General features: G+C 36.0%; 1 protein-coding gene across 1 annotated transcript in view; it reads right to left on the bottom strand.

Moving 5' to 3' along the window:
- The window catches only part of LOC110373365 (hemicentin-2), a 60,173-nt gene that overhangs the window by 12,223 nt on the left and 28,290 nt on the right, over nucleotides 1–19,660 (bottom strand). Inside the window, exons 3-5 of the mRNA XM_064037651.1 lie at nucleotides 16,425–16,633; nucleotides 10,732–10,942; nucleotides 7,096–7,223 (exon numbers count right to left, since the gene is read on the bottom strand). Coding sequence (XP_063893721.1) covers nucleotides 7,096–7,223; nucleotides 10,732–10,942; nucleotides 16,425–16,633 — 548 coding nt within the window. The remainder of the gene's footprint in view (nucleotides 1–7,095; nucleotides 7,224–10,731; nucleotides 10,943–16,424; nucleotides 16,634–19,660) is intronic.

Raw genomic sequence — 19,660 nt, 5'->3', positions numbered from 1 at the left:
GCAATTAATACAGAGGAATTTGATAAAAAATATACTACATCGTATGCAAAATGGACTCTGCAGATCCGACAAAAGGTAGTTAATACCTACGTTTAAACTGGCTTCCAGCAGTTTAAATCTATAGGGCATTTTTATCAGCTTGTCTAAATAACTTATCCAATACTAGTACACCACGAGACGAAAATCTATAGGGATTTTCCAACTTCGATAATATGAATAGAGAAGTTAACTTTTCAAAATAAGTTATTCCATCAGGTACCTATTTATAACACTTCTACACGTGCGAATAAAAGGTGGTGAAACTTCACAAAGAACGAGGCAGTAAAGATTTTATTCAGAGCAAGAAACTGTGAGTCAAAGTTGAGTGATGTTTACATTGTTCGTTGAAACTTCGCTTGAGAACTAAGTTTTATATCGCAATTAGGTAGCTAGCATAAAGGTTTTTTTTCTTAGTTTCATTCATCCTGTTTTCTTTAAGAATATTATACGGATTTTAACGAACAATTTTCTGAAGTTATTAAAAATCTTTGTAATTAACCTCTTGCAGTTGCTGCAACTATGTACTTTAACAGCTATATAATATAAAAAAAAATATCATAAACTCTCAATTCTAAGACCGACTTACATACATACCTACATTCACATCACATACTTTTTTTTTATTTCTAAGGCACTTACATAATTTCTTAATACAATAATACAGCCACACAACGCAAACCTCACAGGGTTTATCTGTGTATGGCGAGTCGTTTTATACATACAAAGATAATTGTTAATTAATTCTGTGTCAGGAAACGCTTACATTTGTACCTATAACTTTTCGAACCGGTCCTATACAATATTTGCAGTTCTTCAGGAAGTTTATTTAAAAAGAAAGGTATTAAATATTCAGCCACCCTCATTCCATAAACATTGGTAAATTTTGGTAATATGTATTTATTTTGAAGTGGTATATTTCTCAATGTTTCTGGTCTTTTTCTTTCGATTAACAGCTCAGGTCTATTTACTTCCGTGAGAGTAAAGAATTTAACTTTATTGAACACATTCATAACCTTGCAGTGTTTAAATAGATCGTCGTCATTGTTCTTGAATTTGTTGACAATATGTTTCGGTGTAATAACTTTTAAAATTCTTAATTGTAGTTTATAAATATCTGAAAGGTATGTGTGGTAAGTTCTCCCATAGCTGCTTAATCCGTAGTTGATAACAGAATCTGCTAGGGCCATATATAACATTCTAAGCGTTTTGTAAGGTAGTTTATATTTCAGTATACTGAGCTTACCTAGGATGGATCTCAATTTGTTACATACGTAATCTTTGTGAGGACCCCAGCAGAAACGGCTATCAACGATTAAACCAATATACATATGTTTATCAACTACTTCCAATGGCGGGCACCTGCAAGCCTTTAGCGGATTATGTAGACAAGCGTGTTCATGTGCTATAACTTTAGGTATAGTGAAGCACTTATTGTGTGATGAGTGTATGTGTACAATTTTTGTTTTTGTTGCATTTATTACTAAACCTACGTCATGAGCCCATTTACACATTTGATCGAAACTGCGTTGGAGGGAGGCCTCAGCGTCAATAATATTTCTACTAGCAACCAGTATACATGTGTCGTCTGCAAATTGGTATATGGAGCCCGAATTTATGGCGTTACTCATGTCATTAACATATAGCAGGTACTCAGTCGGGCCTATAATGGAGCCTTGTGCCGTTCCTTGAGTAGACAGAAATTTCGTACTGTACTCATTTTTTATCTTAACTGTGTTATATCTGTTAGTGTGATAGTTTTTTAAAAGTTCTAATAGTGGACCTTGTATTCCATTTTGCGCTAATTTGCCAAATAATGTATTTAAACTGAGCATATCGAAAGCTTTACTGAAGTCTATAAAAAGTGTCAGAACATGTTTTTTATCATTTAAATGTTTATTGACTTCCTCAGTAAATGCTCGTAGTAACTGTGTCGTGCTTTTATTTTTCTGAAAACCATATTGTTTACTGTTGATTATTCCATGTGTTTCTAAGAAAATATTTATCTCATTACCAATATAACGTTCTAAGATCTTATCGATACAAGATAATATAGTGATCGGACGATAGTTATTTACGTCATCCCTTGGTCCCTTTTTGTGAATTGGCCGTATCACCCCTATCTTTAATAGGTCGGGATACGTACCAGTTTGCAAGCAGCAATTAATTAAATGAGTAATAACTGGGATTAGGTTAGTCGATGCATACTTGACATCTTTGGCCCGTATCCCGTCGTAACCAGGTGCTTTCCTATCGTTTATTTGCTTGATTATTCGTTCAACTGTATCATCTTGCGCCGCCTTAATTCTGATAGACCTATCCGGAACTATCTCATATATATATTTATTTAGAATAGGTGCATCGCAAGAACTACTAAGGTTCCCGATACTATTATTAAATTCAGTAATGAATGTGTTGGCCAAGGTTAATGGATCGGTTCGAAAAGCTGTAAGCAACACTTGCTCAATACATTCCATAATTTTTCCGGTTAAATTATTAACAATGCTCCAAATCTTTTTGCTATTTGTGAAATTATGAGTAACTTCCATCATTATATGTTTATTTCTAATGTAATTTGTGTATTTGTTTGTTTTATTTCTATATCTATTGTATAACAATCTTTTCTGAGGGTTATTTTCATCTTTTAGCCAGATATTAAACAATGAGTCCCGTTTCAAACACATTTTTGTAAGTTTATCATTTGCCCATGTACATGTTTTACGTTTGCTAAAGCTATTTATCTTGATGGTGAATTTACATTTATCGTAAACGTTGTTAAAACTAGTATGTATGTACTTAACTATTTCATTTGGGCATGTGTATTGAAGAGGTATACTCCAGTCGATGTTATTAAGTTCACTGTGCACTCGACGATTGTCTAGCTTAGTTATTAATTGACTAGAGTGTGAATCATTCTGGCTTAGCGCGCTCGTTATCGCGCAACCGGTTATGAAGTGGTCGGCTGGAGATGTCTTCACTACAGATGTATATATACGGTATGCACTTGCATTACGTATGAATATATGATCTAAACACGATTTAGAGATTTTGCTACCGTATTTTTCAATGCGTGTATAAGAATTAACTCCGTTAACAAATCCCAATGTGCACAACGAATATAAATAGTGTTTTGTTACAGGGTTACTTACTTTAAGATCTATATTCATATCCCCCAAAACAACACAGTCCTGCTTTGTGGGATATTTTGATAAAACAGACGACAATTCCTTTATAAATTGAAGTTTAGATGTGTCGGGCGGTCTGTACACGACACTTAATCCTAATTTAAGATTATCAAAACTAAGTTCACCAGTCACACATTCAAATTCCCGAGTACATAAGTTATTATATCTCATGAAAGATGCAGACTTATGAAGACTTAATACTCGGTACATACATATCTACGCACACCACACACCCATACCTCTCATCTCCTTAATATTCCCATCTCAGCGTTATACGTACATAACCAAGGCAATTTAAGCGCTGAAAATCTCCAACATACCAGGCTTAGAGTCACACTGGCACAGAAAATCTCATATAAAATAATGCCCAAGTTCTCTGACTCCAGTAATTGTTTCAACGAGTCGCCTGCACTTCAAGATACGCCAATCTGAAATGCACTCCATGCGACTGAATGAACGGAATATTTAAACTCGATTGCACATCCGACGTTGATATTTTGATTAAATTCTGGTCATTTTTAAACCAGTAAATGGTGCGAGATTTTTTGTTGCGTTATAAATTTTTTTATATTCATTTTTAACACGCATGAAAGGCTTGTAGATAAGTCCTTTGGTGGATTATTTATAACTTTTAAACTTGCCGCCCACTCGGCTTACGCCCAGTATTCATACGTATTATAGCTAACCTTTCCTTATGAATCTCTCAGCAATGCAGTAGTTTTAGAGTTAATCGCGGAGACAGATATGGTTTGAAGACTTTTGTAATGTGTAGTGATACACTCGAGCGTTTAATCTTATGCGTTGAGTAGAGGATTGGACAAACTAACGTCTACCCTATGGTGATACTCATAACCAGGCCAAGTTATGAAGATTTACGCTCTATCTGGCCTGACATATTAAGATGCGTATGCTAATTCTTGATTGTCGAGAGAGGGATCCAACCAAATGGGTGTATGGTTAAATTTGGCAGCCATTTATGATTACGTGTAACTGAGATAGTGTGAAGGATGAATCCTTATCCTTGCTAACATCAAAATGAGAAAGGAACTTTTGTCTATCTGTCGCGAATTCAGCCCAAATCTTTTGAACTTAAATATTCACAGATGCCTTAAAAGGACAGGGTACTTTTTACTCGGTTGCAGAAAGTGGTTCTCCCATGAGTTGGATGTAACCACTGGGACGCTAGTTAAGTGCTAAAGCAAAATCTTTAATTACGTAATCTGAACTTTAAAATTAAAAGTTCTTCCAGTTAAAGTAAAAAGTAAAATTACAATTTGTTTTAATATAAAGATAATAACTGTTCCTTCAAAGTTCTGACTTGTCGTATGAAATTAGAAGTGCTGAGTTAGCAAACAAGTATAAGATTAAGTGGTGCAAGAAAACTTATGCTGGGGTTTTGAAGCCGAGTGTAGGAACATTAATAACTGAACTTTTAACTTTTCAATGGTAAAACGGATTGCTGACAATTTGTGATAGAATTAATGCGAAGCCGATTCAAATTGTGAATTTAAAATATTTCTATGCCTTTTTAGTTTTTATTTACTACAGAAACTGTCTAACGTTCTAGTCAATCTTCTCCTACATTATTTCCGCTGCTGAATATTACTTACTTACAAAAAATAATGGTAACATACTTTTAAGGATTATATAAATGCATAAGTCTCTCTGATTATCTGTCACGCTTCAAACCAAAACTACTGAACCTTGATTGAAGTTTGATACTCCGACAATATTAAAACAAGTGACAAAATAACCGTAAAATTAAAAGCATAACGGTATTAAGTGAATCATAAAAGCGACAGTTAATTTCAGAAATGTCTTGTTCATCGTAAGTCACGCTATGAAAATGACTGATACAGTCTTCGTCAAGAAAATTATGTTATGATGTCATATTATATAATTTAATTTGAACGCTTACGAAACTCATGTGGTAATATCCTATTCTGTGACAATCTTTGTCGTTATTAGATTTATGTTAAGTCCCATTTTCGTAAATTTGAGAAAGATCACTTGAGAAAATCTTGCAGTTATGTATTTTAATATTAATTCTTTCAGCGGTTTTACCCATTTACTAGACCAATTTCTTCCCGTACCCGGACAAAAAGTGGAGTCTTTGTATATTTTTGGTGACAACCTATCATCAAAATATGTTAAGCTGTTTGTACGTGAAGAAGTAACTAACATACACAGACTACTGTGATACTTATGTGTTGATTATAAATAAATTATTATACTCGGTCCAATTACTTACAGATCGAAAATAAATGGTACTGCATTATCCTAGAATGCCAAAGGAGTATTTCTGCATTATTCCACAATGCCAAGTATGCAATCGGCATACCGACTCAATTCTGCATTTACTTGAAAATACTCAATAGTTCGCATAATATTCTAAGCCAGCTATTTAATAAGGAACCTTTTCAATTGAATCATACACTTATATAACACGATTTATTTTCACCATTAGAATAATAAAGTTGATTGCCATAAAAACTGCCTGAATATATAGCACCCTAGAACATAATACAAAAACAAAAACAACATATACAAAATGCGGTGATAGATATCCCAAAGGACTCGATCGCTTCGTTAAGTTCACCCTAACTGATCATTTTGGTCATGCCCATCGTACGAATTTGACCTAGAAGAAGACACCTGACCTACTTGCATTATAGCAACTCCGCTCATCTTTCTTTACTCCGTATCAAAACACTAACAAACCCGTAATAGCATCCAAAACTTCACAAGACCAAAGTTTAAATCCCAACCGAAACGCCATTATTCGAGACACAATTTGGTGTTAATAGTCCAGTGTGAAATCAACTTAATCCTAATACCCAGTGCTATTCACATATGGATGCGTTTAATTGCAATTTGGGGAATCGCATTCCGCTTCTATGGCGTTTAATAGACCGGTTGGGTACTAGGAATTAGAACTTATCGAGTTAGTGCCTGAATTAATGAGGGAGTTAGTGTTGGGGATGAGTTTTATACTTTGGAGTCTGTTTTATAGCTTTATTGGTTTATTAAGCCGTGGTGAGTAAGTTTTGGCTTGGTACCCCAGTGGCTAAAGGATCTCGAGTCGGCGTCTGCATTGGATTTCATGTCAGACAAACATAAATGAGTCGTTTCTACGTTTTTACTTCCTTTCTATGTTTATCTTGAACATCAATGATTGAGTAAAGTTGAAGAAATTCATCATGAGGAAACCAGCATTTTTATCATAATACGATTGCCAAGTGACTAAAAATATCTTTATATAAAGTAACCTAGAGAATTTAAAACTATTTTGTCCAAGTACTCTTTTTATAAAGCCATTTATTTATATCACATTTCATTTTTAACCTCAGACCATTTCTATTACGATGTCATATTTGTGCAACAGTTGCAAAGAAATGCATTTAGTTTAGAGTTGTGACGGGAACGTAATACAGAAAGTAAATTGGAGTGGCTCAGTTTTATTTAAACGAAAAATGTACATCTTAACTTTTTTCAGCAGTCGGTTAAGAGATTAAGGAATCGGTTAAGAGGCATATAAAAGTGCTGAGCGGTTGAATTTTGGTCGTTTTATTCTGTAGTGCCCAGAATTTCAGACAAAAACTTCGATCAGTGAGCCATCTAAATGCATCCTACCTCGACGTCACCGTCACTGACTAAAAGACCATTTCTTGAATCTAGACGTGATACTATTGACAGATAGGCCCTTAAAACACATTACACCTTCTATCTTTGCTTCCTAGAAAGAGAAGTGGTGGAACCAACTAGATTGAAAGTTAACCCCAACGCAGTTCTTCAAAATTTTTTCAATATCCGGCAATCCAAAAATGGCCAATACCATATTTCTTTATTCTTTAAAATAACTATATAATCTTACCTTCCCTCTATGCGTCCAATTGATAGTGTTGGGCGGTTCTGGCGTGTGCCTCACAATACACGTGAGGTTGATGGTGGAGCCCGCGTATATGAACAGGTCTGGACCCCCCATTATCTCGGTTTCTGGTTCTGCGGACAATGGTGTTTATGTTATATGTAGTTGTAAAAAATACATGTGTAGTACTTTTAAATTAGAAACTGGGGTTACATTTACAAAATCACTTAGAAAAGTACTATATTAACGCCCACACTCAGAGACATTTAATTATTACTTAAGTCACTCCTTAGTGACGGAATGTCATACAAATCCTTTACTAAGGAATGGCTTAAGTAACCATTAAATGTCTCTGAGTGGGGAGGTAATACTTGAAACTCGCACTTCCCATGCATATGAATCCTCCTCAACAACTTGATACTTATGTGTATATTTAAGGACATTTACATATATTCTATGGATAGGTACCAAACAATATTATCATAACCTTTTGATTTCACGCCTAAAGTGTATAACCATGTAAAAAGTGTGAAGTAGTTTTAAAGTCTTGTCCGTATTTTATTTATTTACTAACTTAGGAAGAGTGTGCACTTTCCAGTTTGAAAGTAGTTATAGTTTTTATTTGTCAAGGGAATAAGAAATCAAGTTCCAAGTCTTTATAGATTTCTGGTGTGTGGTTTAAATACGGTGAAAACAAAGTGAAAAGGTAATTTCTTTTTTATTTTGTGTATTATAAACCCTCTTAATCTAGCCTAGTGAAAGAAATGAAAGCAGTGTTATTTTTGAATCCTAGTATTCTTAATTAGTAAGCGAATATTTTCACTTAAAGAATAAGAAACATTACGTAGGTAAAGTATTACGCGGCAAAAAGTATTATATAATAAAATTGAGGGTTTCACACCCACATTATAAGGAAGCCATATATTATCGCCTAACAATAACACCTTAGCGTGACGAATTCTTAACAAAAAATAGTTACGATGAAATTCTGCTTCATTACTTCGAAGAAAACTTGTGACATTGTGTAAGGTTCGGTTCCTTAACATAAGGGTTCCATTACAAGTCTAATATGAAGGCGAAAGGTTTTTTATTTTTGGAATGTCTTCCTACACCTGTAAACTTTTTTGAAGAACTATAATAGGCATGATTATAATATTCATGTTGTTATGTGTGGTCTCTAAGTTCCCCACACGCAAGAATGTAAAGTAACCATAGGCATTTCGTTAATCATGGACACTTCACTGAAAGCAAAGAGGAGTTCTATGTGTATCCATAGATATGTCACAGCGAAAGCCCGAATTGCGGATAAACCTAGGCAGTTGTCAGAGTAGACGACGTCGATTATACTTCTATAGTGCGCAATTAAACTATCACAATCAACTTTATTGTTATTAGTATTATCTCGTCTACTTTTTCACACAGTTCCATAGTTTTCTCATATTGAACTTCTCTAAAATAAACAGCAAACATAAAATACACCTCGGCCCGCTTACACTAAATAAACTTTGGATGCCCTAAAACAATATCGACTCACCGTTTCCGAACTAAGCTCGAACAAACAGTCTAACTTTAATATCGAATAAAATAATAATAGAACAACAGACTGACAAAGTAAACAAACTAAGGGGAGCACACACTACACAGTTTTAGTCGGCTGAAACATAGTTGATTTGGGCTCATAAATCAGTATGAAGATGAATTGAAGTACTGACGTAACAACGATCAGGTATTTATTCGGTATCAGACCGACTTAAAACTTTGATTGAATTCACGATTTAAAAAGAAAAATATACCGCCGACTAAAAGTTTGTAGTATGCGCGCGCTCTAAGACATCCATCCATTACACACTTATCCACACACTGCAGACTAAATAGTCAGCCATCAGTTGACCTAACGCTTAGCAACAAATTTTTAAAGAAAATCTTAGTTCCAATTAAAGGTTTCAGTTAGTCTCATACAAATAGGCGATTATCACACTGCCCCGCATGATGCAGCGTAGTGCGTGGATGCGTTTTTTTCCGTTGTATGGAAATATCTCCGTTTGTATGGAAAACACGCATAGTCCAACACACTGAAAATGCATCCACGCGCGTTCATGCGGATCACGCACATACATGCGGAGAAACACGCACCCCCGCGCGTAGGTGCGGGGTGAAACGCAAGGTATGGCACACTGATCCCGCAGTGACGCGCGTGATTTTGAATGGGCGTGACGTATATATTTGAAAATGGAACTCGATGAGAGCCGCTGTGCGTGAATTTACAAAACGCACCTACGCGCGTGAGTGCGTGAAAAACCCGCACGATGATGCAGATCTGCACTCCCGCAGGAACGCGCGTAGGTGCGTCGACACGCAAGATGCAGCGTGATGCGGGGCAGTGTGAAGATCACCATAAACACCTGATCTTTGCGCTTGTGCTTACATCTTATGTGCATTCATCTTCATTCTGATTTGTGACCCTCAAACTATCGGCCGATTAAAAGTTTGCAGTGTGTGCTCTAAGCGTAATATGTGTAGAAGGCTGTGAAGCACAAGCCATGCAAACAATAGTTTCAGTAAAGCTTTGCTTGTTTCTATCTGGAGTTAGTTTCCTTTGATAGAGCCCATTCCATTTGCTTGCTTGCTACACATGAAATATTGACAATGTACTGCGCTGCTAATTCGTCTGTGCTTCCGAAGTCTCCTTGTGAAGGAATGCACAGAAATCTGTATTTCTATTCTTATTTTTCATAAGTAGTGTAGACGAAGGTTTTTAAATTCTCGTGACTTCGGAAATAAATCGAGATATTATTTATAAGAAACGGTAAATTTTTTCTATTTATAAATTGTGTAGATGAAATTAAAATTCAGAATTATGAAAAAGAAATGCTTGAGAACTCTTAAACAGCACTCAAAAGTCTACATTGTGCCGTAAGTTGAATCAGCGCTTTTAATTGGAACGCGAAGAAGATTGCCCATTCTTTATGACTATTCCATTATTTCCTCAGCGATCTGCGACATCGAGCTATTTGCGTCGAATTCAAGTTTAGTGCCAAGAATTTCCTCAATAGCCAACGTCTATTGGCTCCAATGTTTTCTAGGTCTTTGTGAAAAATATGGGACAGTAACGTTACGCTAGTTGCAATCTTTGGACAGTTTCGAAAAGCGCCGAATTTCGCGGTCAATTCCAAGTTTGAATGGACTCCGTTCAGTGTAATTGGAACGTATCCAAATGTGAATGCATGCGGGTAGGTATTTTAGAAGTAGTTTCGAAGTGGGAATTAGTGTTCTTGATATTCATGGTCATTGCAAATGGTTTGGGGGTCGAAAACAAGACATTACGCACTTACGGGTACTGAACATTTAGTCTTGTTAATGGACCTTGAACATTGCGAGGTTTCCAGCAAAACAAAAGCTTTTAAATGCAAGTTCTTAATACTTTCTTTAAATTATTGTGCATCGAGTCAAGATATAAACCATAGTACCACAAAAACATTAAAACGTCTGTTGAACAAGTGTCTAAAAAATTGCAAACTATGAGGTCGAAAGAAGGTCCGTTTTACTGTCACCCTTTTTTAGACAAGTGTTCAACAGATGTTTTTTTCTTTGTATTTAATTGGTTATTGGACTGATGACGTTTAGCCAATGCGATTCACTTACCTACAATATTAAGATGTACAGCATGGCCTATAGGCGGCGTGGTGGATATCTGGCACTCGTACTGTCCGGAGTCGCGGCGCTGCGGGCTGCGTATACGCAGCGCCCACTCCTCGGAGCGCGGCTTGTGCTGCGCCTCGAAGCGCTGGTCCGAGGTGTACGTGTAGCGCCCCACCGTCAGCAGGTGGATGTCGCGGTGACGGACCCATGATACCTACGAAAAACAATTTATAAAACCCCCGACCCAAAAAAAGTACGCAATAATTATGACAAAAGTTTAAAAACGCTAAACCCTATAAAAATCAAAAAATAACTTTTAACACTACGTAAACTAAATTTTGTCGTGTCGGGGGACCGCTCTAATTCATAACTTTAGATACGTGGTTTTTTTTAAAACGAATGTTGTAATTAGGTAGGTATCATTTGATTTATGTAAGTACATATTTATGAAGGTAAAAAGCGGTCCCCCGACACGTCAAAATTTAGTTTACGTAGTGTTAAAAGTTATTTTTAACCCCCGACGCAAAAACGACGGGGTGTTATAAGTTTGACGTGTCTGTGTGTGTGTGTGTGTGTGTGTGTGTGTGTGTGTATGTGGCATCGTAGCTCCCAAACGGATGATCCGATTGTAATGCGGTTTTTTTTGTTTAAAAGGTATGTCAGTCAGGAGTGTTCTTAGCTATGTTTGGTGGAAATCGGTTCAGGTCTTCAAGGTCATCAGCTCGTTTGCTAGATGTGATAGGAATGTTACACGCTCAGTTTAGTTGCACGTATATGTGGGATCTGAAATTTGAAACACTAATGTCTTTTGGAACCACTGAGCTGGTCTGCTGTTAGGGCGCGAAGGTAGGAGACGTAACCCTGAACTGCCTCTTAGTAAACCCATCGAGTTTGGGCTCGTTGAATTTGTCTTAACGAGTTCTCTTCATGTTTCTGATTGACGAGAACCTGATGCTGGAAATGGGATGTGGCGGATGAAACCCTGGAATGCCGGAATGAAACGGATAAACCGATTTATATTTTTGCTGAAAATCTAGAATGTCCAAAGGTTAATCTTTATTGTTTCTCAATCTGTGCAATTCTCCCAGAGCCAGTTTGTCATGAGGATTGTTAAACAGCTTCCTTTGGCCGAGATAGCATATAGCGACCCCATCTTAAGATAAAATTAATCAAATGAAAGAAGGAAAAATTAAGGAGCTCCTTTAAAAAGCATGAAATAAAATTAAATTATAAATTAAAAAAAACCCCCGACCCAAAAAAAAGTACGAAACAATTATGACAAAAGTCAGGAGTGTTCTTAGCTATGTTTGGTGGAAATCGGTTCAGGTCTTCAAGGTCATCAGCTCGTTTGCTAGATGTGATAGGAATGTTACACGCTCAGTTTAGTTGCACGTATATGTGGGATCTGAAATTTGAAACACTAATGTCTTTTGGAACCACTGAGCTGGTCTGCTGTTAGGGCACGAAGGTAGGAGACGTAACCCTGAACTGCCTCTTAGTAAACCCATCGAGTTTGGGCTCGTTGAATTTGTCTTAACGAGTTCTCTTCATGTTTCTGATTGACGAGAACCTGATGCTGGAAATGGGATGTGGCGGATGAAACCCTGGAATGCCGGAATGAAACGGATAAACCGATTTATATTTTTGCTGAAAATCTAGAATGTCCAAAGGTTAATCTTTATTGTTTCTCAATCTGTGCAATTCTCCCAGAGCCAGTTTGTCATGAGGATTGTTAAACAGCTTCCTTTGGCCGAGATAGCATATAGCGACCCCATCTTAAGATAAAATTAATTAAATGAAAGAAGGAAAAATTAAGGAGCTCCTTTAAAAAGCATGAAATAAAATTAAATTATAAATTTAAAAACCCCGACCCAAAAAGTACGAAACAATTATGACAAAGGTTAAAACGCTAAACTCTATAAAAGCAAAAATAACTTTTAACACTACGTAAACTAAATTTTGACGTGTCGGGGGACCGCTTTTTACCTTCATAAATACTTACATAAATCAAATGATACCTACCTAATTACAACATTCGTTTTAAAAAAAAACATGTATCTAAAGTAATGAATTATAGCGGTCCCCCGACACGACAAAATTTAGTTTACGTAGTGTTAAAAGTTATTTTTTGCTTTTTATAGAGTTTAGCGTTTTTAACCTTTCGTCATAATTGTTTCGTACTTTTTTTTGGGTCGGGGGTTTTTTTAAATTTATAATTTAATTTTTTTGCTTTTTATAGGGTTTAGCGTTTTTAAACTTTTGTCATAATTATTGCGTACTTTTTTTGGGTCGGGGGTTTTTTTAAATTTATAATTTAATTTTATTTCATGCTTTTTAAAGGAGCTCCTTAATTTTTCCTGCTTTCATTTAATTTATTTTATCTTAAGAAGGGGTCGCTATATGCGATCTCGGCCAAAGGAAGCTGTTTAACAATCCTCATGACAAACTGGCTCTGGGAGAATTGCACAGATTGAGAAACAGTAAAGATTAACCTTTGGACATTCTAGATTTTCAGCAAAAATACTTATAAATCGGTTTATCCGTTTCATTCCGGCATTCCAGGGTTTCATCCGCCACATCCCATTTCCAGCATCAGGTTCTCGTCGATCAGAAACATGAAGAGAACTCGTCAAGACAAATTCAACGAGCCCAAACTCGATGGGTTTACTAAAAGGCAGTTCAGGGTTACGTCTCCTACCTTCGTGCCCTAACAGCAGACCAGCTCAGTGGTTCCAAAAGACATTAGTGTTTCAAATTTCAGATCCCACATATACTTGCAAGTAAACTGAGCGTGTAACATTCCTATCACATCTAGCAAACGAGCTGATGACCTTGAGGACCTGAACCGGTTTCCACCAAACATAGCTAAGAACACTCCCGACTGACATACCTTTTAAACAAAAAAAACCGCATTACAATCGGATCATCCGTTTGGGAGCTACGATGCCACATACACACACACACACACACACACACAGACACGTCAAACTTATAACACCCCGTCGTTTTTGCGTCGGGGGTTAAAAAGAGTGAGAAATGACAACACTATTTTGTTACGTAAACACACGATTTAGGGCTTTATTCGCGAAATCCAAAATGATTTTTAAAATGTAGGCTATTCAGGTTTTGATATATTCAAAAAGCATTACCTACCTCCCGCTAGTGAAGCTGAAAAAACAATCTTTAACTTTTTTCAAGGATAAATATACACATTAGAAATAACCTGTAACTAAAATATTGTCTATCCTTCAAAGAGAATTATTTACATATTTAACGCGTAATATACAATCAAGTTGAGCTTCCATAAACATAACGTAAATAAACTTTCCATTAAACCAGAATAGTTCATAGTCTTCATACCATAATATCGAATTTCAGAACCAATTCAAACAATGTTACTATCAAGTATAATACCTTACTCTAGCATCCAAACATACATTACAGTCTGAAGCGTATGAAACTTACCGAATAACCTTAGAAATACCGTTGGGTTAATCAAAACGGCTCGCGATAACTAATCCAGTGGATTGGGTTGTCTAAGTTATTTGAGATGGGTCGAACAATGATAGCAAGAAAATAGCTATTCGTATTACTAAGAATAACTTACGTTTCGATGACAGAGGTATGGAAAACAAATGAAATAGGTAAAGAAAAACCAGTTGAAAATGTCTTTTACTGTGTAGTAATCGATCCATCAGTTGTTTACAGATAGGAAATTGAATTTTGACATTCACTGCAGCATATAAATTATGCATTTCAATCTCTAATACAAAAATAATAGATAGGTCAGTTATTGCAATCCGCAGTTAGTAGATGTTTGTCGTATTCGGTCAAAAAGGGTCCATTGTAATTAATTGTGAATTATTTTGAAAGAGCCACTAAAATATACAAAATACTCGTTCCTAACTGAAAAATATATCATTTTGAAAAGTTATTTATAAATAAAATAATGAGCATTTCTGATCCATTTTGAGAAAAATATTTCTAATACCAAGCTTCTCAAGACTTGACTACTTAACTAACAGGTAAGGGCGCAAGTTCCATTACAATATAGCTGTCTTTGAACTCCCAAAGCTCTTTGGGCTCCATTGCAGAAATGAGTTCTACACGAATCGGAAATTGCCTATTGTAAAGTCGAGCAAAACTGTATTCGAAGACTTTGTTCGAAGTAAGACCTATATCCACGAAGTAAGGAAAGATGAACGGAGATGCCAAAATTCAGGTAGGTCAGCCACCTTCTTCTAGGTCAAATTTGTACGACGTGCATGACTAAAACTGACAGTTAAGAGTGAACTAACGAGGCGTTCGGGTTATTTGAGACGTCTGTCAACGATTTTCAGTATTAGAAAAATTGGACGGGTCCTAAAAAAGCGTATAGGGGCGAAAACAGCTCTTTTTCCCTCGCTTGGCGCGCTACTTTCTTAGGCGATTTTCCGTTTTGGCACCTCCACTAGTCATTTTGTTCTCCATGCTCCTATATCCAAGATATTACGGCTTCTATACGGCCAAGCAATCTTGCGACACCTGTTTCTGAATAGAACTTTGTCATAAGTTCGTACACTTATACAAATTTTGTTAACCTGAGCTGTATTGTTGCATTTGGAGCCAAAATTGTTTTGGTTCCGATTGAAATTTTAGACTCGTGGAGCAATTTGGGATTTGAGTTGGCTTTTGTTTTGAAATCTTATACTTTGGTATTATTGTTTGTGGCTTAGTTTCAGAGTTTTTTGACCGTCATTTTTATAAGAGTGAAATTAATTTAGAAACAATAACATTTAAGGCATAGACCCCAAAAATGTTAACTTAAGTAGAATTAGATAAGTACATAGAATGGACATTAATTAATAGCTAACTTCTTTCGGCCATGTATAGTCATAAAATCATGGGAAGGATTTTACACGGAAGGTTCTGGTTTCTCAAAATCAAATCGTGAACCATATTTGAATTTAGAAACAATAATTTACGTCACATTTATACTCAACTTAACAATATTCAGACCCTCTGCTCACTCCACGGTACAATCTATCAATGGATACATAATAACTGCCAATAACTGAAATACCTATCTACCTACTAGCGGCAACTTTAGTACCGAGCTTACTATTCATTCTAGGAGCACTAATAGAAACTAACTGAAATACTAAAGGACTTTGAAGTTTGTGGGATAGCTAACTGTTCATGATCATTTGCTTAATCAAGCGTGGTGATTAGCTTTTTGTTCTATACTAAATATCTTTGTTTTTTTTTAATTCAAACATTGCTTATACTCAGCAAAGCGTACTTTTAACTAATGAAAAGTAAAGTTAAGTTTAGTAAAGTTATTTTATTAATTTTATTAATTCTACGGAGATCTTTGTCGTTGACAAATAGCAAGTACCTATGTAAATATATACGCATGTCATAAGTCTTTTTATATATGCTATTCGTATTATTTCTAAGAAAATAAGTGATGCCTTGTTGTCACTCTGATCTCACTCAAACTAAAAATAATAATTTATTTATTTCTTATAAAAAGAACACCAACATCTTCTGTGTATAAATTATCAAAAAAAGCTTTTAAATATAATAAATAGGTTGTCGGAACTAAAGACCCACACAGTTTCCGATTACAGGAATACAATACTTCCAACCTACATCCACAAACACATGTGGTAACTTAAACTACAAAACCTACTTACAGTAATAATAATACTCACAGTTCTATTCTGCAAATTCTTGACTTTGCACAGCAGTATGACAGGATGCCCCACCAAGCCGGTCACATTGTCAGGCGTGCTAGGATCAAAGTATGGAGCCCCAGGGGTCTGAGGCCAGTCTTCTAGGAACTCCGTCCTGAATCTTCTAGAAGATTCTGAGACTGTGCTTTGGTCCCGAGGTCTGTTGTTGCCGCTGTCTTGTCGGCATACTGTGAAGAAAGGAATATTATTAGGTATTTATAAATACTTTTGTTATTAATGTTACATAAATAATGCCTATGGTACAACAATTTTTACTTTTGGGAGTACTTGATTGTGAAAACCACCTATCATAATCACCGCATAGATCCTATTCCCGAAAAAAAAAATGGATTGGAAATAGTAGTAGTGGATCGATCACTACACACTTGAGACGGTTTGTTTATACATAGTTTCATGTTTTCAGAGATACTCATTGCCGTAGAAGGGCCCTTTCAGTAGCTGAAAATTAAAACTGTAGATGTACGAATTAAAATTACTGACCAAGCATGGAATAAAAAGGTGTAATTTCGAAAGAATTTTAGGACCATAAATTATTTCTGTATCCATTGTAGAGTTTTATTTCATTCTACCCGAATAAAAGTATTCAAAAACCGCTTAACCTTTTCGTATAATAAGAAGGTATTTCGCTCGAAGTTCCTGCAATTATTACCAGAGCAATGCAAAAAACTTTCATTTCAATATCGTTCCGATCCAATAACCTTTCTTTTCTTTCGATTTATTTCTATCAATGGAACGATTGCTGTTTGACCTCTGTAGATCGGAAGAAATCATAATTGTAACAAAAAACTGCTCAAAAGAAAATGATTTCGGAGAAATGAAAAAAATGGGCCCCGGATTTGGGATGAGTCAAAGCGAAAATCAATGTTTCTGTCTATTTATGTTCTTTGCTATTCGGTGAAAGTAATAATAGAACAGAAAAAAACATACATTACTTTTACTATGTTAAATTGTGACTTCTATATTTTTGTGTTAAGTTTTGGTAAATTAAGACGGCACTATAAAAGCCAAATGTGTCTTAATTTCTAAACTAACTTCTGAAGAAATTTAATTAATTAAACAAAATAAAACTAAAACAATAATCTCGACAAGCTTAAGCAATTAAAGGACTTAAAAACAAATACAAAAAAGTTCTGTTTAAGTTGATGCCTACGTCGTAGCGGCTAGGAGTCTGCATTGACGTCACAGCTACGCTACGTTAGCTACGCAACCGTAGCAGAACATTGGCTGGCTACAATGTAATGCATTTATCTATCCTCTAAGGCACTGCATGTGAACGCGTAGAAACCATTCAATTTAAACCAGTCACACACATAAAACGAAAAACATTTCATCACGCAAAAATAATGATTTTACCCTGTCAACAGACAACTATAATTAGACTGTCATATTTTAATTATGTAGGCAAATATGACCCATAAATATTAACGAGTAAATACAGCGAAACATTTCATTCTACATTCATAACAAACATTTTAAAAGCATTACCGATTCATACCACAACCTCTCTCGAACAAGCAAAACAAAACACGTTCAATCAACAAAGAAATCTCGAAACAAAACTCTTCAAAATTGTTCGCGAGCTACCGTAAATTATAAGTAAATTTTGAGCATTCAAGTCTTACAATAAACAACGATAACTTCATTAATTTCCTTCGGACTGAGATCCCCATCAGATTAATGGTCCCTCTGATCAGATTAAAAATTAATCACATTATCGTTTAAAGACCTGAGAAAAAGTAATTGAGTGGAAAATGAAATGTCCACTAGGAGACGTAAATCGCGATTGTCAGCTGAACCTTGATTAAGTGGTAAATTTTAAATTATGATCCTCCCGGCTTTGGACGAATGACACTTTATTACCATAGAGAGTTGGTTACGCAAGTGAGCAGATCTTTTGGGCTGGTAACAGACGGATTTCTGTTGGCAGTTTGATGTTTAATATAATGTATCTGGTCGAGGATATTTTGATTTCAATTTGAATATTTCGAATTATATATAACCAGAGTTTAGTCGGATTTTGTCTCAAGTTTTGTGTTTAACAAGGTTCACATCAGCCTTGAGGAATATTTGGAACTCCTCTATTTTGTAATACGCCAAGTTTAGACGAAGAGGACAATTTAGGCGGCATCGTAAAGGCGTCTGCTCTTTCCAGCTTCCAGCAGAGACAAAGAATTCTTCTAATAGAAATCCACGTTTACCTTCATTACATAGACTTAATTTATTTATGTTTTACCACTTGGATTGTTAATAAAAATAAAATCGGCTCAAAGAAAAAAAATCACAACCAACATGCCTATTTTTTATCCCACATAGTTCTACCAGTCGTTCGTCTACCCGCCCCTTTACTTTTATTACGCACATGAAAAATGTAACGCCGTCTGTCGCGAGTAGATACGTCGTACCTGCATTGCGTCATCATCTGCCTAGCCTTTTCCCAACTATGTTGCGGTCGGCTTCCAGTCTAACCGGGTGCAGCTGAGGACCAGTGTTTTACAAGGAGCGACTGCCTATCTTCCTTCTCCGCGTGAGAGGAGGCCTGTGCCCAGCAGTGGGACGATAAAAAGGCTGTAACAGTAACAGACTGCCTATCTGACCTCCTACCAAGTTATCCGAGCAACCCAATACCCCTAGATGAAATTGGTAATCAGACTTTCTGGCTTCTGACTACCCGTAACGAGTGCCAAAGGTGTGCAAATGACAGCCGGGACCCACACAAACACGAAACGTGGAAGAACTCGTTGTGACAATATGGTCACCCATCCACGGACCGACCGCGCCAAGCGTTGCTTAACCACGAGCCACGTAGTCATTTAGCCACGAGGTCTCGTACCTGCATTGCGTGTATTTGTATTTTGTTTGAAAATGATACGGATCTTGACTGACGCTAATTGCGGTGAATTCAATTGATCGTGTAACCAACACGGTATTTGTTTATGGGTTTAGGAAATTACAGTTGTCGCTTTTGTTTAGGTTGTATGTTTGTTTGTTGGAGATTTGAAAAGGATATAACAGTAATTTAATTTTTTTAAACTATGCTCTTGATATAAAACAGCACAGTATCATTAAATGATGGAAACGTTGAAAAATTAATAAGTTATTTGTACTAAAACATCTATTTTGAATTGAGTAATTTTAAGTATTTTAATATGCAACCAAAGTTTTATGTTTTGTTGAATTACTATTTACATCATAAG

The sequence above is a fragment of the Helicoverpa armigera genome, chromosome 13, assembly GCF_030705265.1.
Source record: "Helicoverpa armigera isolate CAAS_96S chromosome 13, ASM3070526v1, whole genome shotgun sequence".
Classification (NCBI taxonomy): Eukaryota; Metazoa; Arthropoda; class Insecta; order Lepidoptera; family Noctuidae; genus Helicoverpa; species Helicoverpa armigera.
This window is presented reverse-complemented; position numbering and strand designations above follow the sequence as displayed.